Source organism: Chiloscyllium plagiosum, chromosome 41 (assembly GCF_004010195.1).
Source record: "Chiloscyllium plagiosum isolate BGI_BamShark_2017 chromosome 41, ASM401019v2, whole genome shotgun sequence".
Taxonomy (NCBI): domain Eukaryota; kingdom Metazoa; phylum Chordata; class Chondrichthyes; order Orectolobiformes; family Hemiscylliidae; genus Chiloscyllium; species Chiloscyllium plagiosum.
In genome coordinates this window covers 11,177,351-11,198,130 of record NC_057750.1, presented here as the reverse complement: position 1 = coordinate 11,198,130, position 20,780 = coordinate 11,177,351, and the positions used below count along the sequence as shown (strand labels likewise).

Sequence of the window (20,780 nt, the reverse complement as noted above, 5' to 3'; positions counted from 1 at the left end):
AGAATCAAACTGAGCATGTCGAACTTTTTCTCCACACTGTGAGTGATGATGTACATGGCAGGTGTCTTTTCCCTCAGATGGGGACATCAAGGCCAAGGAGCATGTTTTTAAACTGTGAGGAGAAAGATTTTTTTAAAAAGACATGAAAGGTAATTTCTTTTTAAACAGAGAGTGATTTGTTTGTGGGATGAACTTCCAGAGGAAGTGGTGGATGAAGATACAGTTATAACATGTAAGAGACGTTTGGATAAGTGCATGAATAAGAAATGTTTGAAGGGATATAGGCAGGCAGGTGGGAGTAGTTTAGTTTGGGATGGACTGATTGGACTGAAGTCAAGAGTGTGGTGCTGGAAAAGCACAGCAGGTCAAGCAGCATCCGAGGAGCAGGGAAATCGACGTTTTGGGCATAAGCCCTTCATCAAAAATGAGGCCTCCTGAGTCGATTTTCCTGCTCCTCAGATGCTGCCTGACCTGCTGTGCTTTTCCAGCACCATACTCTTGACTCTAATCTCCAGCATCTGCAGTCCTCACTTTCGGCTGATTGGACCGAAGGGCTAGTTCCATGCTACATGACTCTATGAATGGTTATAATCTTGATTAGACTGTCTGAAAGTTTTCAGAAGACAATCGGTTTGATGCCTGAAAGAAAAATATTTGCAGGGCTACAGGAAATTTATGGGGGAGTGGAAGGAGCTAAGTTGCAAGGAGCCAGCACAGCCTCATTGAATAGAATGGCTTCCTTTTATGCTGTAACTATTCTAATCTATAAGAGAATGAGAGGGCAGGGGGCCTTACATTTACCAGCCAAGACCACTGACCAGAGCTTAGGCTAACCACACATTTGCCCCCAACCAGACAACCTTCTCTAGATTTTCAATTTGCCCCAGAGCCTCCCCTGCACCACTCTAATTGGTGGCATTCTTGTTGCCTAGTTGCTCATTGGCCAACAATGCTAGATCATGTGACACTGGGGTTGGGCTGACCGCGCTTTCTTCCACCTCCCTGCCATCAAACCCAAACTCCAGCCCAAGGTTTTGTACCAACCCAATGTTTGGGTGCTCATTGTTTACCGTGAAGGCTTGCTCCTGAATGCACACTTTCGTCCATGTCTGTTTCGGTTTCAATGTTTTCAGACCTGGGCCTCCACATTCTGCAGGTCGCCACATCCTCGCCTGACTCCCAATTCCATCCAGCTGCAGCGTAGCTCTGCTCATGCGGAGTCTCACTCTCCAGTCCCAGAGGGCCTGGAAATTCAGCCCATTGCACCAGGTTGCCCGCCTTCTCGAACACTCCAAACTCATCATCGTGATCCTCAGCCTCCTTGAGCTCCTCACAGTCCACATCAAGAACATTCTCCTCTGCCTGGGTGGCATCACCCAACTGGGCCTGGCCTCCCACAGCGCCTGTTTCCATAGTTACTGGGTCTGCAAGCCCTACAGTGCCCTCCCAGGCTGGATGTGGATGGATGTCCGATGGACCACTTCCTGTGGTAACATTCCCCTCGACATCTTTAATGTTCTGGTACCTCCATTGGTGTTTGTGAGATTCTGTCAGTTCTTTAACTGCACAGTCTTTGGAAGCAGATATTGTATGATCTTGTGAGATCCCAACCTGCTTGTGATCAGCTCCATGGTACGGCCTACACTGTTTCTCCACTCTGTGACCAACTCTATCACAGAGCCCACCCCCTGCCTCTGCTGTGGGACCAGCCCCATGATAAAGCCCACTCCCTGCCTCCTCTGTGGGACCAACTCCATGATTGAGCCCACTCCCTGCCTCTGCAGTGGGACCAGTGCCATGACATGACCCAACACATGCATCTGGCGTGCAGTCAGTTGGAGGACCGGGCCCATCCATTTCCTCCACTTTGGGACCAGATTTAGTAAACAGCCTAACCTCTGCCTCCACCGTGTGACCAGATCCACGGCAGCGCCTTTCTTCTGGCTCCACTGTGGGTCTAAGGACAGCCCCATTTAGTCCCATTGGTCTCTTGGCATCCATGTTGCCATCTGTTTCGAACCTCTCTCTGAGGTGGCAGCCAGGAAGCTGCACAGGCTGGCCACTGTCCTCTGCCGATTTGAGAGGGGCCCGTCTCCAGCAGCAGCCATTACCTTGCCATTGCGCTTTCCCGGCTGGGCCGAGTGGGACCCACGGGCGGTGGTCAGCCTTGGCTTGGGGAGAAAGCCTGCTCACCAAGTCCCCGGCAGCTGGTGCCAGGCAGCCGGCACCGTAGAACGGACGGTCTGACAGCATCATTTCCAATGATGCCCAGATCCCTTCTCTATTTAAAACTGGAAGAGGCTCTGAAACTCCATCCCCCGCATTGGACTGCTGCCCCTAGTGTCTTCTGAATGTCCTGCTGTTCCTGGTAACCCCTCCTCCAATTTTTCTAAGTTTCTTTTAACGCAGTGTGGCAAAGTTTCAAGATGTTTTCTTTCCTCTCCCACCCTCGCCAACTTCCACACCCCTTTACGTACTTACAGTTTCCAAACACCAACTGGAATCTGCCCCTCAAACCATTGTGTGCCCACCTTGGGAGCACAGGTCTGGGAGTCAGGATAATTGGATGGGAACTTTGCTGCTGAGAATAACTCAAAACAGCCCCCTTTCTCTTTCTTCTCTTGTGCTTTAATTCAGATCCCAGGGTTCTCGGAAAAGTTAATCCATCTCTTCTGACCCAGATAGGTTGCGACTGAAGCAAGGCGTGGGATCACGTTCCATGGCATACGCAAGAATGAAACCACACGGCTGTACAAAGAAAAAGGGAAAGATAGTGTTACAAACAAGGTTACCTTGTGCACCCAGCACACACTACAGCACTCATGGAAGGAAAAGAAAGACTTGCGTTTATGTAGCATCTTTCACAATTGTCAGGATATCGCAAAATGCTTTACACCCAATGGAGCAAAATGTTGTAGGAAACATGGTGGTCAGTTTGTGCATGGTAGTATCCCACAAACAGGAACAGGTTAAACACCAGATGGTAACCACTTAGATCCTCATCCAAAGAACCATCCTTCGCGTCTGAATCATACTTGCCTGAGGAATGCATCATTGCCATGTCTGATCCTGTTCTCATCCAGAGTCACTGGATAACAATCAGGAGCACGAACCTTCCTCAGTCCGGCCTCATACTCCTCAAATGAGGTCAGCTAACTCAGCAAAGACCAAGGTTTGTACCTTTCTGGCCTCTGAGGCTCAGTATTCTTGATGCATAACTGAGAGAGAGAGAAAAGTTGAGAGGAGAGAAAGAGAGAGACTGAGGGAGTTACAGAGTTAGCCTAGCAACAGCTATTCAGGACTGAGTAATGAAATGTTCCAACAGTAGCAGCAACAGCAAAAAAAAACATTCCTGCATGTTGAGTGAGTCAAGATTTTTTAAATTCATTCCACGAACAAATATTTTTTGCTCATCTTCAGATGGTAGCTGTAAGCCACCTTCTTTAAACACTTCACTTCATCTGGTGTAGGTACAACTCCCCTCCAGTGCAGTTAGGGCTATAAGTTCCAGGATTTTGATCAGGTGACGTTAAAGGAATGGCAATACAATTTCAAGCCAGGATAATGTTGGGAAATTGCATGTAGTGTTGCTTACACACAACTGCTGCCCTTGTCATTCTTGGTGGTCGCGGTTGCAGGTTTGGAAGGCGCTGTTGAAGGAGCTGTATGATGTGCTATGATGTCAATCACTACCATCTGGTGTCTTACGTAGTTATCTGCCACCATTACATTGACTGAGTCTTAAGCCATACTTGGTTTACAGTAATAGTCATGCCATTTATTGTAGGATAACAACCAGGCACAAGTTCCATTATCAAGTTAGTCATTGTTACTCAGACTATTGGGAGAACTGCAAAGTGCTAAGATTTTCTGCCTTTCCAACCCAAGTCCTTACGATATCATCGTATTGGATGGAGTTTAATGTAGTCTCCAACATTAAGCCTTTCAGAACCATTGTTTTACATCATAGAGGTCTTGGTGAGTAATTGCAGCACATCTTGTAGATGGTCCACACACTGTGCGCCAGTGGTGAAGGCAGTGAATATTAAAAAGTGATTGATGCTATGAAAATGACCTACCTTGGCCCCTGATCAAGCAACATCTTGACACCAAAATTTTCATCCCTATTTTCAAATGCCACCCCTCCTTATCTCTGTAATCTCTGCCTGCCTCTGAAATATCTAAATTCCTTCATCCTGGTGTCTTCAGCATCCCCAATTTTAATTGTTCCACCACTGGTGGCATGCTGTTGATACCAAGACTCCCAAGTTCTGGAATTCCCGTTCTTCCATATTTCCTCCACTAATACATTGCTTAAAGTCGCCACAGTCCGAGTGGTCTATACAGCTGCTCTCTCAATCGAGACAAGCTGATTGGTGATGGTTTGACTGGAGGGTCACCATGCCATGGGCAAGGTTGAGAAAGTGGGACCTTCCTGGTAACCTCAGCTGGTAACCACAGCTGGGAATTGAACCTGTGCTGTGGGCATCATTCCGCATCACAAACAAGCTGTCTAGCCAACTGAGATGCTAACACATTGGGTTCAATCCTTACCTTGTCTGGGTACATGTGACTCCAGACCCACAGCAACGTGGTTGACTCTTAACTGCCCTCTGAGCAATTAGGAAATGGATAGTAATGTGGACCTAGGCAGTGATGCCCTCATCTCAAGAATGATTTTTTTTTTTAAAAACCCTGCATTGGCTGAGGTTACCATGAAGGACTCTCCTTCTCAACTCTCTCCTCACCTGAAGCATGCTGACCCTCAGATTAAACCACCAGCAATCATCTCTTTCTAATGAGAGATCAGCCCTGTGGTCTGGTAGGACTAAGACAACTTTATCTTTTATCTGAAAACCTCCATTTTTAACTAGGCTTTTGGTCATCTGGCCTACTTATTCCCTTAATGTGACTTGGTGTCATATTTAACTTGATTGTGCTTCTGTGAAATGCCTTGGGATATTTGATTGCATTCAAGGTGCTACACAAATATAAGTTGCTGTTGTTAGCAAGGGCACTGGAAGGAAGACAGGATTACAAATGTGAGGAAGACTATAAAGCAGTGTTAAGAGAAGCTGATAAAACAAAAGAATTAAGGCATGCTGACACAAGAGTGAGAGTTACAGATTAGCCTAGCAACAGCTTGTCCATTCAAGGCTGCGCAACAGAACATTTCCAATTGTCTCAGCAATAACAGAAAAGCTGCTGATGCATGTGGAGTGAGAAAATGTACAGGGGATTAGGCTTTTGATTACCATATCGGGTGACAGGCAGTAGAAGAGCCAATCTGGGAACAAACATTAAGAACAAAAGCATACAACCGTTTTCATTTGCTAAACAGTACATTACCCACATTTACTTGCCCTTGGTCCCATAAATATTTTAGTGGTAAAATCATAGAGTCATAAGAGGTGTGCAGACCCTTCAGTACAATTCATCCATATCAACCAGATATCCTAAATTAATCTAGCATTTGACCCATATCCTTCTAAACCCTTCCTATTCATATACCCATCCAGATGCCTTTTAAATGTTGTAATTGTACCAGCCTCCATCACTTCCTCTGGCAGTTCATTCCATGCATGCACCACCCTCTGTGTAAAAACGGTTGTCCCTTAGGTCCCTTTTAAATCTTTCCCCTCCCACCTTAAACCTATGCTCTCTAGTTTGGGACACCCTTACCTTGAGGAGACAATCTTGACTATTCACCCTATTCCATGCCCCTCATGATTTTATAAACCTCTGTAAGGTCACCCCTCACCCCTCAGCCTCTGATACTCCAGGGAAAAACAGCAGTCTATTCAGCCTCTCCCTATAGCTCAGACCCTCCAACCCTGGCAACATGCTTGTAAATCTTCTCTGAACCCTTTCAAATTTCACAATATCCTTCCTATAGGAGGGAGACTAGAATTGCACACAATCCTGGATGAGTGCAGCTCAAATAATATTTAAGTAGTTCTTTCATGACGAAACATCAGTTTGATTAACAGCCCATCCACCACCTTCAATATTTACTGCCTCCACTAGCTGATGCTCAGTAATAGCAGTGTGTACCCAAGGTGAACTATGGCGATTTAGCAAGGCTGCTTTGACAGCACCTTCCAAATTTGTAGCCACAACCCTCTAGAGAACATCACTACTGGCAGGTTCCCTTCCAACTCACATAGCATTCTGAGCTGGTAATATATCATCACTCCTTCACTGACATTAGGGTCAAAATACTGGAATGTCTATCCTTACAGAATGGTGAGTGTACCTACACCAGATGGACTACAGTGGTTCAAGAAGACAGCTTAAGAGCAGCTAGGGGTGGTCAGTAAATGATAACCTAGCCAGCAGTACCTATATTTAATAAATGCATAACAAACTCAGTTCCTTAGCCCACTCCATCTCACTTGCTGAATATTGCCTGAGACTAAATGCAATTCTTTGCTTTATTTCACAAATAACGTGCAACCATAACTGCTTTTCATTTACATAACTGCTTATTATTCATTAAGCATTGCTGGTAAGGCCATCATTTGCCCACCCTTAATTGACCTTGGACTGAGTGGCTGGATGGACCATTTCAGATGGCAGTTAAGGGTCCATCACATAACTATGGACCTGTAGGCCAGACAGGTAAGGACAGTAGATTTAATTCATTGCAGGATGCCAATTGGTGTTTCATAGGTGCCATGAATTGAATTGGAGGGGAGGCAGTGATGGAGTGATAATCACTGCACCAGTAATCCAGAACCCCAGGCTAATGTGTTGGGAACATGCATTCGAATCCTAGCATGACAGATGATGAAATCTGAATTCAACGAAAATCTGGAATTAAAATGATGGTCTAATGGTGACCATTGTCCTAAAAACCCTGCATTCACTAATATCTTTTAGGGAAGGAATTCTGTCCTTAATGGGTCTAGCCTACAGGTGACTCCAATGGGACTGACTCGTAAATGTCCTCGGGGCAATTAGAGATGGGTAATAAATTCTGGCCTGGCCAGTGACACTCACATCCTGTAAACTGGTAATTTAGAAAAACAACCCTGATGGTGCAGGATTTGAACCTGTGTACCCAGAAATGTTTCTGGGTCTCTGGGTTATATTACCAGGTGATATAACTCCACAGAGGCTCCACGTCACCCTTTATTTACATGTGCATAGTATTTGACACTGGTCATAGTGACATACAGCATGGAAACAGACCATTCGGTCCAACCCATCCATGCTGACCAGATATCCCAACCCAATCTAGTCCCACCTGCCAGCACCTGGCCCATATCCATCCAAACCCTTCCTATTCATATACCCATCCAGATGCCTTTTAAATGTTGCAATTGTACCAGCCTCCACCACTTCCTCTGGCAGCTCATTCCATACACGCACCACCCTCTGTGTGAAAACATTGCTCCTTAGGTCTCTTTTATATCTTTCCCCTCTCACCCTAAACCTATGCCCTCTAGTTCTGGACTCCCCCGCCCCAGACTTTGTCTATTCACCCTATTCATGCCCCTCATGATTTTATAAACCTCTACAAGGTCACCCCTCAGCCTCCAACACTCCAGGGAAAACAGCCCTAGCCTATTCAACCTCTCCCTATAGCTCAAATCCTCCAACCCTGGCAACATCCTCCATCCAGCTCCCTCAGAGCCAGCTCTGAGTCAACAGAACCTCTGATGCTCCTGTTTGTATGTCACCCAAGGCTCCCTGATTGAGACCAATCAGTGAACTTATAATCAATGAGATCCACTTGGCTGACCTCCTTACCATCACAACATCAGGAAATACATTCCCTGTCAACAGCCTCATTCCTGCCTCCGCTGTTGAACCCCTCACCCTTGCCTTTTGTTACCTCTGAACCAACTGGTCTGACCCCTATCCCTCTCATCTCATCTTCACCCAGCAGCTCCACCAGGCTGGTAACATTAACTGGTACTCTCTCTCCACAGATGTTGCCAGACCTGCTGGGTTTCTCTAGCATTCTCTCTGTCTATGTTAGATTTCCAGCATCCGCAGTGTTTTTGCTTTTATCAGCATTGTGCAGTTCATGCCCTCGAACGAAATCAGTCCGCTCCCGAATAAACTACGGTTTGATTTCCTTCGTTTTTAACAGCAGTGAGAAATACGCAGTGTCTCGAGAAGTGATCTCCGAGACAATGCAACAAGCCTGGGCGGTGTTTATCAGACACAAGCTGGATTAATGAAGCGGGGTAGTCAGTCTGGGTTTAATTGTTTCACTTGATTCTGCTACCTTCTGACAGAGTTGCTCCTCTGACTCTAACCCAGCTCGGTTTCCCGGTTCACCCAGACGGTATCGTCTATTTGTAACCCACCTGCTACTGAAATTCAATGAATGTGCAAAGAACTGAGAGAAATTGCGATTAACGCAAACTCGTTTCTGGCAACGTGACAGCCCAGAAACACACACACACACACAACACAGGGATAGATCCGCATTCGCCCGTGTCAGCAGAGAAAAGGGCCCAGAATTAATACCAATTGCAACAATGAAGATCCATTTAGGTATTTGCAAGGACCTTTCTCTGTGCAACACAGGAAACTAACGGGTTTATAATCCATCGTGTCAATTTCATCTGAAATTGACAATGAGAAGCCCCAAAGATGAAGGTTTTCCGAGCTGCAATGTGGTTTTGGGGGTGGGGAGGGGGGCAGGGGGGTATGTGGGTGTCGTTACCTGTATTCAGAATTCGTTAGCGCATTTCGCAAACCCCGCATTGGCGCAGACTTACCCGCTGGGTCTGTGTGGCGGATTCTGATCCCTCTGCCTCACTGCTCTCAGTCAAAGGCGGAGCCTGAGAGGGAAGCAGACAGTCAGGCAGCCCTGTCACTCTGCCCCGGACTGCTTCATTCCCGGCAGCCACCCCAGTGTATCATCTTTGCAGTTTGTAACTTGAGTCTGTCACTTGTTTTTGAGTGGGTGGGTCGGTGGGAGGAAGGTGAGCGACATTGGGCCATTCCGCCCATCTATACCACCGTGCTGTCAATGTGACCATGGCTAGTCCTCTATCTCAATGCCATGCCCCTGCTTTCTTCTGAACCCCTTTAGTGCCCAGAAATCTTTGTTTACTTCTTAAATACATCGTGACTTGCCTTCCACAGTCTCCTAAGGCAGATAATTTGAAAGGTTCACCATGGATGGAGTAAAGAAAGTTTTCATCAGTCTGAGATGGCCTAACCCCACCTCCTGAGTTGTGACTCCTTGGGTGCCCTTGTCTTCGACCCCGCAGGCAGGGGAAGTACAGTCCTTGCCTCCTGCCCAGTCAGAGCTTTATATGTTTCAATGAGACCTCCTCTGATTCTTCCATAATCCATTGTACAGGAAACTGACCAATTTCTCCTTATCCAACAATCCCTGGAATCAGACTGGTGAACTTTCACAGCACTCCCTTGATAGGGAAGGTGATGGCCTAGTGGTTTTATTACTGGACACCTAATCCAGAGACCCAGGTCATGTTCTGGGGACCTGTGTTCAAACCCGCCATGGCAGATGGTGGAATTTGAATTCAATAAATACCTGGAATAAAGAGTCTATGATGATGAGGAATCCATTGTCAATCGTTGGAAAACCCCATCTAGGCCACTGATGTCCTTTAGGGAAGGAAACTGCCATCCTTACTTCGTCTGGCCTACATGTGACTCCAGACCCACAGCAATGTGGTTGACTTTTAACTGCCCTCTGGGCAATTAGGGATGGACAACAAATGCTGGCCTAGCCAGTGATACCCTCATCCTGTGAACAAATAAAAAGTGGTGGTGGTGTACTGATAATGTAATTGAACAGATAACTCAAATGCCTGGACTGATATTCAGGAGACAGGAATTTCAGTATTTAAATTCAGGTCATTAATACACCAGTGAATAAAACCATTCAGTGCAATGACTGGATTGTTGTAAAAGCTCATATGGTTAACTAATATCTTTTAGCAAAGGAAACCCACCATTTTTACCTGGTTTGGCCTGCATATTTTTTTAAAATTACATACAGTCATAGAGTCATACAGCACAGATATAGAACCTTCAATCCACTTATCTGCACCAACTAGACATCTCAGTCTTGACCTATTTGCCAGCATTTGGCCCATATCCCTCTAAAAGCATCTTATTAATATGCCCATCCAGATGCCTTTTCAATGTTGTAATTGTATCCACCTCCACCATTCCTCTGGCAGCTTGTTCCAGACATATACCACCCTCTGAAGAAGTTGCCCTTCAGAGTCCTTTTAAGTCTTTCCCCCCTCACCTTAAACCTATTCCCTCTAGTTTTGGACTCCACCACCCTACGGAAAAGACCCTGGCTATTTATCCTATCCATGCCCCTCGTGATTTCATAAACCTCTAGAAGGTCACCCCTAAGCCCCTGACGCTCCAGGGAAAATAACTCCAGCCTATTCAGCCTCTCCCTATAACTCAAATCCTCCAGCCCCAGCAACATCCATGTAAATCTTTTTTGCATCCTCTCAAGTTCAATAACATCCTTCCTATAGAAGTGTAACCAGGATTGTATGCAGGATTCTAAAAGTGGCCTCATCAATGTCCTGTACAGCCGCAATGTGATGTCCCAACTCCTATACTCAAGATTCTGACGAATGAAGACAAGCATGCCAAACATTTGCTTCATCACTCTGTCTACCTGCAACTCCTCTTTCAAAGAACTATCCACCTGAACCACTAGGTCTCTTTGTCCAGTAACAAACCTCAGGGCCCTACTATTAACTGTGTAAGCCCTGCCTTGGTTTGCCTTACCAAACTGTAACATCACATATTTATCTAAGTTAAAGTCGATCTACCACTCCTTTGTCCATTGGCCCATCTGATCAAGGTCCCTGTGTATTCTGAGTTAATCTTCTTTACTGCCTACTACTCAACCAATTTTGTTGACTTCTGCAAACTTACTAACCATGCCTGCGATATCCAGATAATTTGATGGCTGGTCAGAATTTATTTCCCATCCCTAATTGCCCAGAATAGAGTTGTTGTGTATCTGAAGTCATATATTGGTGAGACCAGGTAAGGTTGGCAGAGTCATTCATGTCCTAATGGGCATTAGTGAGCTGAATCAGGTTTTATGACAACTGACAGAAGGCTAGCTTTTTATTGAATTGAAATTTCACCATCTTCCATGTTCACAGAGCATTAATCCAGAACTTTATTAGTCCAGTGACATTATTATAATTCCACAGCCTCCCTTATTCCAGGTGCACTGCAATATAACTGCTCTCTTAAATGGCAAGTTCAGTTCAAGGGCGGTTAGGGATGAACAACAAATTTCAGTGATGACCACATTCCATAAAAGAGTAAATAATAGGACAGGGAGCTTAAATCAACCCAATGTGAAGTGGACAAGTCTAATCTAAGCTAGTGGACACAATGACTATTTTCTGATCCTATGCGTTCGTGATCACAGATGAATGTAATCTGAATGTGTACTGGGAATGGAATTAATAGCAAGAGTGGATCATGAGGATTAGGATGTGGCCTGATTCCATTTAAACCAATAACCCAAACTAATTATTTGGATAAAGAGTCCCCACCAGTGATAATGAGATGCCAGATTAAGCAGGACAGCTGGAGATACTGATAAAGAAGAAAATCTCAGTTGACAGCAAACAGGATGTGCATGACAAATTATTCAATCCGCAAAATACTGAATGTCAATGACTCATTACCTAATGAATCCACTGGGGAATTGTTCAGACAGTGGTTTCAATGTGGGACTCACTATGACAGGGAGTGATTGAATAATTTAAATGTATTCAAAGGGAAGTTAGATAAACACAAAGGAGAATGAAATAGGATGGCGAAGTATGGACCTCCTGTGACACAATGATACCTTTGGATTCAAGTCTCACCTTTTAGCCATTTAAAATGAGTTTGTAACATAATTAAGCAGGCTGATGACCAGTTCGTAAATTCTTCCAATGTGTTTGATGACAAAAAGTAAGAGTGAGAGGCTCTTTTGGGCAACTATCTTGCAGAAGGCAATGACAAACTACTGTACTAAAAGCAAAAGCATGAGTGAATCCAAAGGAAGTCCATGGTCAAACCCCTTGGAAAAGAGGACTGGTGAAAAAAAAAGGTGGATGAATTCAGTGAGAAGAGGCTTCTGTGGGGCATAATCACTGGAATAGACCAGGGTGGCTCACTGGTTAGCACTGCTGCCTCTCACCAAGGACCGGGATTTGCTTCCAGTTTTGGATGACTGAAAGTGTGGAGTGTCTGCATGGGAGTTCTCTAGGTGTTCTGGTTTCCTCCCAGAGTCTAAAGATGTGCAGGTTAGGTGGATTGGCCATTCTAAATTGCCTATAGTGTCCAGGGATGTGTAGGCTAGGTGGGTTAACTGTGGGAAATGTGGCATTATGGGGATGGATTTTGGGCCAAATGGCCTGATTCCACACTGTAGGAATTCTATGATTCTAGGTGGGCTCAATAGTTTGTTTCTGTGCTGTACAATTTGATGTAAATTGCTCTATATTTTGGAGAGTCTCAATTGCCCATTTTTAAACAGGTGGCTGAATTAGACATCACTCCAAAACCAATCAGATAAAGGAGTGGAAGTAGACCATTCAGCCCATTGAGACTGTTCTGCCATTCAATGAGATCATGGCCAATCTGATATACTCAACTCTATTTTCCTACCTTTTTCCAATACTTAATGTCTACCTCAGCTTTGAATATGCTTAATGATCTGGCCTTGATCACTCTGTAAATTCAATACCCACTCAGAAAAAAGTCTTTGCTCTTAAGTCTCATACAGAAAGGGAGCATGAAATAACATGGTCTTAAAAGGTGCAGCAAGTATCTTGTACAGCAATTTCAAACCCAAGACCATTATCCTCTGGAAAGACAAGGGAAGCAGTTACATGGAAACAGCACCTGCAATGTTCCCCTCCAATCCATTCACCATCCTGACTCGGAAATATACCACCATTCCTTCAGTGTTGCTGGGTCAAAATCCTGGAACTCCCTCCATTAACAGCATGTATGTCTAGTACAGTTCAAGAAGGCAGCCTATCTTCTGACAGCGTAAGAAGGAATTGCCAATAAGTGCTAGACTAGTACTGCCCACATCTCATGAATAAATAAAACTACAAAAGAGGCTATGATTCAAAATTTGCATCAACTCTTCCCTAAGCTGCTTTTTAGAATATAGGATTTGAACATCCCTGGGTTGGACAATAAATATTGGCCATCTAATTGCTTTGTACTCGTTCATTTTGCCATGGTAAAGAGCATTTAAGAGTCAATCACATTGCCGCTTGTCTGGAGATACATGTAGGCCACACTGAGTAAAGATGACAGATTTCCTTCCCTAAAAGAGGGAAGGTTATAGAAAATCTGGTCCAATCAACATTAGTTTCATGGTCAGTATCCCTGAGAATGGTTTTATAACGCAGATTTTAAAACTGAATTTAACTTCCATAGACTGCAGTGGTGGGACATGAGCTCATATCCCCAGAGTGTTAGCCTTGGTCATACATTATTCATCCAGTGACATTACTACCAGGCTACTGCTTCCCTATCCTAAATGGAAAAATGCAATCTAGATAAGTATAAGATAATGCATTTTGTCATGTGTAACAAGGGAAGAGAATGCACAATAAATTGAAGGGTAGCATATAGTGAAGGAACACAGGGACCTTGGATGTATGTCCACCAATTCTTAAAGGAAAGCATGCCATATGTCTCCTAACCACCTTACTGACACTTTACTGAAATGTAGGATTTAAAAGCAGGGAGATGATGCTCAAACTGCATGTCATGTTAACATGAGTCATCTCAAATTGAAAACGTTACAAGCTATAAAGCAGACATTACAGCAAATGAATTGTATTCTGGGTATCCATCTTTGTTATGGGCCAGACCCTCAGAATTAAGAAGGCAGCTGAAATAAGTGCAGAGAGGCCAGTATCCTGTCACCAAGTCACCCTTTATTTACTGGCGCACAGTACACCGGCTGTAGCCAGCCAACTCAGTCAGTCCCCAGAACTGAGATTCTAAATCGCCGTTTTTTTTTAATTTGTAGTTATACAAAATTCAGTACAGCAGTAACAAGACACAAGAGAAATAGGGACGCAACCACAAAGTGCCCAAAACTTCAAAACAAACACTACATAAAACAGAGTTAAAAATCACACAACACCAGGTTATAGTCCAACAGGTTTAATTGGAAGCACACTAGCTTTCGGAGCGACGCTCCTTCATCAGGTCATCACCTGATGAAGGAGCGTCGCTCCGAAAGCTAGTGTGCTTCCAATTAAACCTGTTGGACTATAACCTGGTGTTGTGTGATTTTTAACTTTGCACACCCCAGTCCAACACCGGCATCTCCAAATCATACATAAAACAGTTTTCACACCAAGTCGCTGTCCTTTTAAAAAAGTACCACAATGGCAGAAATCAAGAAAAAAGAGAAAAGAGTCAATTTCAGCCCATAAGGGCAAGGTTTACGGGAGGTAAAAGCCCACAATATACAATTGCAACCACTTTCACATCACCTGCACCCAGGCACAAAAGGAAGCAGTCTACAAAACATAACCAAAAACAGCATTCAAGGGCAAGGTTTACGGGAGGTAAAAGCCCACGAAATACAATTGCAACCACTTTCACATCACCTGCACCCAGGCACAAAAGGAAGCAGTCTACAAAACATAACCAAAAACAGCATTCAACAAAGAAAAGCACTGATTACACAACTCAACTCCCCCAAATACCCAGTAGTCCGCAGGTACCACAATCAACTCCTGACACCAGTCCACACCACATACTGATCACACCATTCTTAGCTAGCTTTCCTGCAGGACAGTCATCAGCCTTCCAGTCTTCAGCTGCCTTGTATACCAACCAACCCTCCCAAATACAATCAATTACAAGACCCATGTATAGTAATTCAGTTTACAAAAATCCTCACACAATACAAATTCTACACCCAAAAGCAGAGTCCACACCCAAAAGACTGGCCTACCCACAAGGGCACAACCCACAAACCAACAACACAAGGCCAGGCCATATCACCAAGTCATCCTGGAACTCACAGGTCTCTCCAGCAGTACCATTGGCTGTTTAGCCTGCCATTTCAGAGCGAGTTCTAACAAACAGACAGCAGTATATACTAGCTGCGACTCAGCCAGCACAGAAATCCATTCTCCTCACAACAGCACGCTGGCAGTGTAACTAGCCAGCTCAGAGTAAGTCCCCAGGACTGAAGTGGTGCTAAATCCCCTGTTTATATTTTTTTACACTGACTGTAGCACCAGTCAGCGCAGAGTTAGTCCCCTCAATCTCCTGTTTATATATATTTTTCTATATCTCCTGGTTATATTTTTCCCCCCTCACTACCGCCTAACTTCAATAGTGCTTATATTTTCCCCAGCACCCATGGTGTGTGTGTGTGTGTGTGTGTGGCACAGTGAAAGACAACAGATGGACAAATCTTTATTCAATTTCCACCACCAGGAAGAAAGGAAACATCAGCGTGGCCAGTGACAAGCAGTGCCCTTCTCAGAGGGCATTGCTGCATGATCAAACAGTGAAGGGGAGGGCAGAGGTTAAATCAAAATAGACTTGGAGGGGGAAATAATATACTCCACTCCCTGCGGTGCCCACCTTTCCCTGAAAATCTTGGGGGTATCCCTTGTTTATATTGATTGGTCCAGGTTAATAACCCCAATCAAGGAGTTCATAGTCAACGATGTCCATCTGGCTCCAATCACGACAGTAGCCTACACTCTAACTTTTTCTTATTTCAGAGGTAAATGTAAGTGCTGTGTTCCAGATGTACAGAGGAACCTCGATTATCCGGCATTCAATTATCCAAATATCGGATTATCCGGCAAAATTGCAAGGTCCTATGCTCAACTAAACTATGTTACCTGGCATTCAATAATCCGGAATTTGATTAACCAAACAAAATACTTCCTGGCCATGTCCTTTGGATAATCGAGGTTCCTCTGTACCTCAATTGGCCAAACTACTTGATGTTAAGCAAAACATAATTTATTCCAACCTATACTTAAAATACAACAAAAGAAAGATGAACTTGGAAAGTTACCTCTATTGGAAAGCTTAACAGAGTAATAGATACAGTAGCTATTACTGTTCCAATGTAGTAACATCCCATAAACATACACTTGGCAAAAAGGCAAATTCAGAAAAACAGATTGTTTCGCATGCAATCCTATCAACAAGAAAAAGATACATGCAGCAGCTCCCCAAAGAGAGACAGTGCAGCAGCCAGGAGAGATTCACTGCCTTCCAACCCTGCTGAGACACCAGCAACAACTGCCAAAAGCTAACTAAAAGTCTTGGGTCTGTGAAAGCTTGACCACACCCCCTCAGGCAGCTTCTATTGTTCCAACTTATCAAAGAACTCCAAGACCTCACAAGTTATTTGTATTCTCACTACCTGTCCACCAATCTCCCACTGTAAGAAACCAGGATAAAACACACCTCTTAAAACTGCAGCATCATCACCGCTTGCAGACCCACTGCAAATAACTGCCAGCCAGATTCGCAACATTGCAAACAAACAGCGCATAGTCTTTAAAGGTGAACACTCATAAAGGCAAGGTCCACATACAACACTGACCACAACAGTTCTAATGACCAGGAGGCAGGAAAGATGTGATTGCACTGGAGAGAATGCACAGAAGATTTATGAGGATGTTGCTAAGTTTGGAAAACTTTAGCTATGAGGGAACATTGGATAGTTGGAATTATTTTCCTTGAGAATTAAGAGACAGATGAGTCGCTTAGTTGAGGTATATAATATTAGGTGTGTCCAAGATAGAGCAAATGGGGATGATCTATTTATTTTAACAGACAGTGAAAAACCAGAGAACTAAGTTAATTGGTGTTGAGAGAATGGAAGTTTACCATAGACTTCCTCAGTGAAGTTTTACATTATAGGAATATATACCTCAGCACAGGAGAGCTCTGGTCATTAAGAGAACTGCAGGCAATCAATGATCCTGCCTCATTTGAGAGGTTTCAAATATAGCTGTCAATCAGGAATGTTACCTCTGGTGAGCCCTGACTCTATAGGACTGCCCTTCCTAAGGCTATCCGTAGAAGGCTCACAGCAACTAACCTTTGAAGTTACTAATAGATTGAAACTGCCTTTTCCTCATTAATGATAAACCTGTCTTTGATAGTTACAAAGCTGTTTTCTCAACACAAGACCTGATAGAATCATTGAGTGGCACAACACAAAAGAGGCCATTCAGCCCATAATGTTAGTCTAGAATATTGCTGTTCTATTCCTACTCTTCCTCTATTCCAATAATGATAACTGGAACTGAATGTCTCATCCACCTGTAATACATCAGAGAATGTCCTTATTTTGGTGTATATGTTGTAAAACCATGTGGATTGGTCCCTATTATATTCTTCGCCATCAAAAACAATGCCTATATAAATATCACTTTGCTTATCCATTTCTACAAATTTGTGGTTACCGTGACCGTCTTAGACAATTATAATCAAGATGACACATCTCATATGCAAGGAGCTATTACTTTGTTGAGTCAATAGTCAATAGTATATTAGACGAGACTGAACACACACACACACAAAATTCTCTCATTATGTAAACAATGCCAAGATGGTAAATATGTGTATCAGGTACCTACATTCAAAGTGATCTCACATTGGATTACCCTCTACTTTTTGTCATTTACATAAATGATTTGGATGCAAGCATAAGAGTTACAGTTAGTAAGTTTGCAGATGACACCAAAATTGGAGGTGTAGTAGACAGCGAAGAGGGTTACCTCAGATTTACAACAGGACCTGGACCAGATGGGCCAATGGGCTGAGAAGTGGCAGATGGAATTTAATTCAAATAAATTTGAGGTGAATAATATTCACTGGATGAAGTTGTCACCAGCTAGGTCAGCATTTATTGCCCATCCCTAATTACTCAGAGTGCAGTTAAGAACCAATCACATTGCTGTTGGTCTGGAGTCACATGTAGGCCAGGTAAGGATGGTAGTTTCCCTTCTTAAAGAACATTAGTGAACTAGATGAGTCTTAATTCCACATGTTTATTAATTCAAATTCCACCATTTGCCATGGCAGGATTTGAACCTGGGTCCCTGTAACATTATCTAGGTCTCTAGATTAATAGTCCAGCAGTAACACCACTAGGCCATTGCCTCCCTATGCTTCTAAAACTATGACTCTATAATGGTCTGTGCGGGATGAGGCTAGCTTTTGATGCAATGAATAGTGGCTCTATTTTGAACCTTAACAATAAATAATGTTTCTTTCCTGTTGATTCATTACAATCCCATTGATTGGTGGAGCAGGCTTGATGAGCTGAATAACCTGTTTCTGTTAATAAATGATATGATCTCATGAGGTCATTTGGATGGATGGGAAAGATTTGACGGAAAGTGGGTGAGTCAGCTCTGCCTGTTATTTATCCTTCAACTGACATAGTTTATCTGGCTATTACCAAGTTGCTAATTTGTGGGATCTTGCTGTGCAGAAAACTGGCTGCAGTGTAATTCTACTTTCTAACAAATGACTGCACATCCAAGGTATTTAATTGGCTGCAAGGCATGTTCAGATGTATATACAAAGAACAAAGAATAAAGAAAATTTACTGCCCAGGAACAGGCCCTTCGGCCCTCCAAATCTGAGCTGATACAAATCCACTGTCTAAAGGTGTCGCCCAATTCCTAAGCATCTGTATCCCTCTGCTCCCCACCTACTCATGCATCTGTCCAAACGCATCTAAAGTGAATCTACCGTGCCTGCCTCTACTACCTCTGCTGGCACATTCCAGGGACCTGCCACCCTCTGTGTAAAGTACTTGCCACGCGTATCCCCCTTAAACTTTTCACCTCTCACCTTGAAGCCTCTCGTTATTGAACCCTTCACCCTGGTTAAAAGCTTATCTCTATCTACCCTGTCTATACCCTTAACGATTTTGTAAACCTCAATCAGGTCCCCCCTCAATCTTCTTTTTTCTAATGAAAACAATCCTACCCTACTCAACCTCTCTTCATAACTAGCACCTTCCATACCAGGCAACATCCTCGTAAACCTATGGCTGTGAAAAGGACTATTTCGAAATGCATTTCTTTCTGTAGAAATGATGTGAAGGTGCCAGTGTTGGACTGGGGTGAACAAAGTTAAAAATCACACAACACCAGGTTATAGTCCAACAGTTTATTGGAAACACTAGCTTTCAGTGCATTGCTCCTTTATCAGGTAACTAGTGGGGAAGAATCATAAGACACAGAATTTATAGCAAAATATCACAGTGTCATGCAATTAAAACGAGAGATTGAACAAACCTAGATTGCTGTTAAGTCTTTCATATTTTAGAATGGGTTGCAGGTTTCCGCTCATTAATGCATGAGGAAGAATTGATCAAAAGATTGACAGTAAAAACAGATAGAAGGCATCTTGTCACAAAGCAATTTTGCAGTAAGATTTCTAGCCTGGATAGTGTAGTGTGAGAATACTTCTGCTCTGATCAGACTGACCTTGCAGGTGCAGGATGTCTCATTTCCTCAGTGCCATTAGCTATGTCTTAAAGAATGATGAATTGTTTCTCTCTGTCCCTTATCAGTAAATCTAGCCTACCTAAACTTGGGAGTATAAGATGACATTTTGTAGACATTAAGAAACGTAGGTCAGAAAATGTACGGGAACTTTATGACTGCCCCGAGGTTAAATAATTAATGTGCAGTGAGCTTGTATTTTCTATATAACCTGGAAGATTCTGCATTTCATTGGAAAACGTCAGAATTCTCTGAATGATGTGTTCCCCATCGCCATGATAAAGCGAGTTAGTTGCTCAAGACCTCATCTCCTGACTATTTTGTTTTAAACGATTCGGCATAAAGGTTTAATTTCCCCAACAATATATAAATCCCAGAACTTCTTTTGAGTCACATTCTCGAGATAACTTAAGGTTTCATTAAAAAAAGTGACAGACCAGACAAGGTCTGATATTTGTGTATGTGTGTATGTCTCTCTCCCTCACATGCGGGCACATGCATATAAGTCTATGGGGTGAATTTGCATTTGAAGACAATCTCTATTTTTGCTCAAAAAGCACACAATCTGCAGGCAGTCAATCCATATAACATTTTATAAAGTCCTACTTTGGAAATAGAACCAGTCTGACTCAAGGTGGGGAACAGACAGACTCTAACCTCACATCTTTAATACATTGTCTGAGCTGAGATATACTTTTTTTCAATAAAACCTTAAGTTATCTCGAGAATGTGACTTAAAGAAATTCTGGGATTTATAGATTAATGAACTAAAATCTGCAACACATTCTAAAAGATGAACGACATAACAATCTGGCTTTGTTCGATCTATCATTTTAATTGCATGACCCTGCGATCTTTTGCTATAAATTCGGTCTTATGACCCTGCCCCACCTGATGAAGGTGCAGCCCTCTGAAAGCTAGTGCTTCCAAATAAACTTGTTGGACTACAACCTTGTTGTTTGATTTATAGTTTTCTGTAGAAAGAATTTTCATACGAATAATCCGCCTGGCAACAACGCACCAATCACAATCAAGAAGTATTGTAACGGGCAGGCCGCCTAGCCAATGGAAGGGAGGGTAGGCGGGTGGGGTGCGGATCATATGATGCTGCGTCCGATAACAGAGCTCTCAAAGACTGGGAGAGTGAGTGGTGGAAGTGGAGTTGAGTTGAGTTCGGTTGAGGATGCTCCTGGTTCCAATGGTTGTGTTGTTTCTCCCTTGGCTGCAGTCTGCACTCGGAGGTAAGAGGTTGTGGACAGA

At 43.5% G+C, this 20,780-nt stretch overlaps 2 protein-coding genes across 3 annotated transcripts in view; one reads left to right on the top strand and one right to left on the bottom strand.

Moving 5' to 3' along the window:
• LOC122542851 overlaps positions 1–8,855 on the bottom strand; it is a 40,521-nt gene extending 31,666 nt beyond the window's left edge. The window contains exons 1-2 of one of the 2 annotated variants that reach the window (XM_043680945.1): positions 8,739–8,855; positions 1,071–2,748 (exon numbers count right to left, since the gene is read on the bottom strand). In XM_043680945.1, the coding sequence (XP_043536880.1) occupies positions 1,071–2,256 (1,186 nt within the window). In that variant the 5' untranslated portion in view covers positions 2,257–2,748; positions 8,739–8,855. The remainder of the gene's footprint in view (positions 1–1,070; positions 2,749–8,738) is intronic. The other variant, XM_043680944.1, reaches the window with a different exon arrangement.
• An 11,799-nt stretch (positions 8,856–20,654) lies between these two features.
• Positions 20,655–20,780, top strand: part of LOC122542849 (thymus-specific serine protease) — a 39,131-nt gene continuing 39,005 nt past the window's right edge. The window contains exon 1 of the mRNA XM_043680943.1: positions 20,655–20,761. Coding sequence (XP_043536878.1) covers positions 20,704–20,761 — 58 coding nt within the window. The 5' untranslated portion in view covers positions 20,655–20,703. The remainder of the gene's footprint in view (positions 20,762–20,780) is intronic.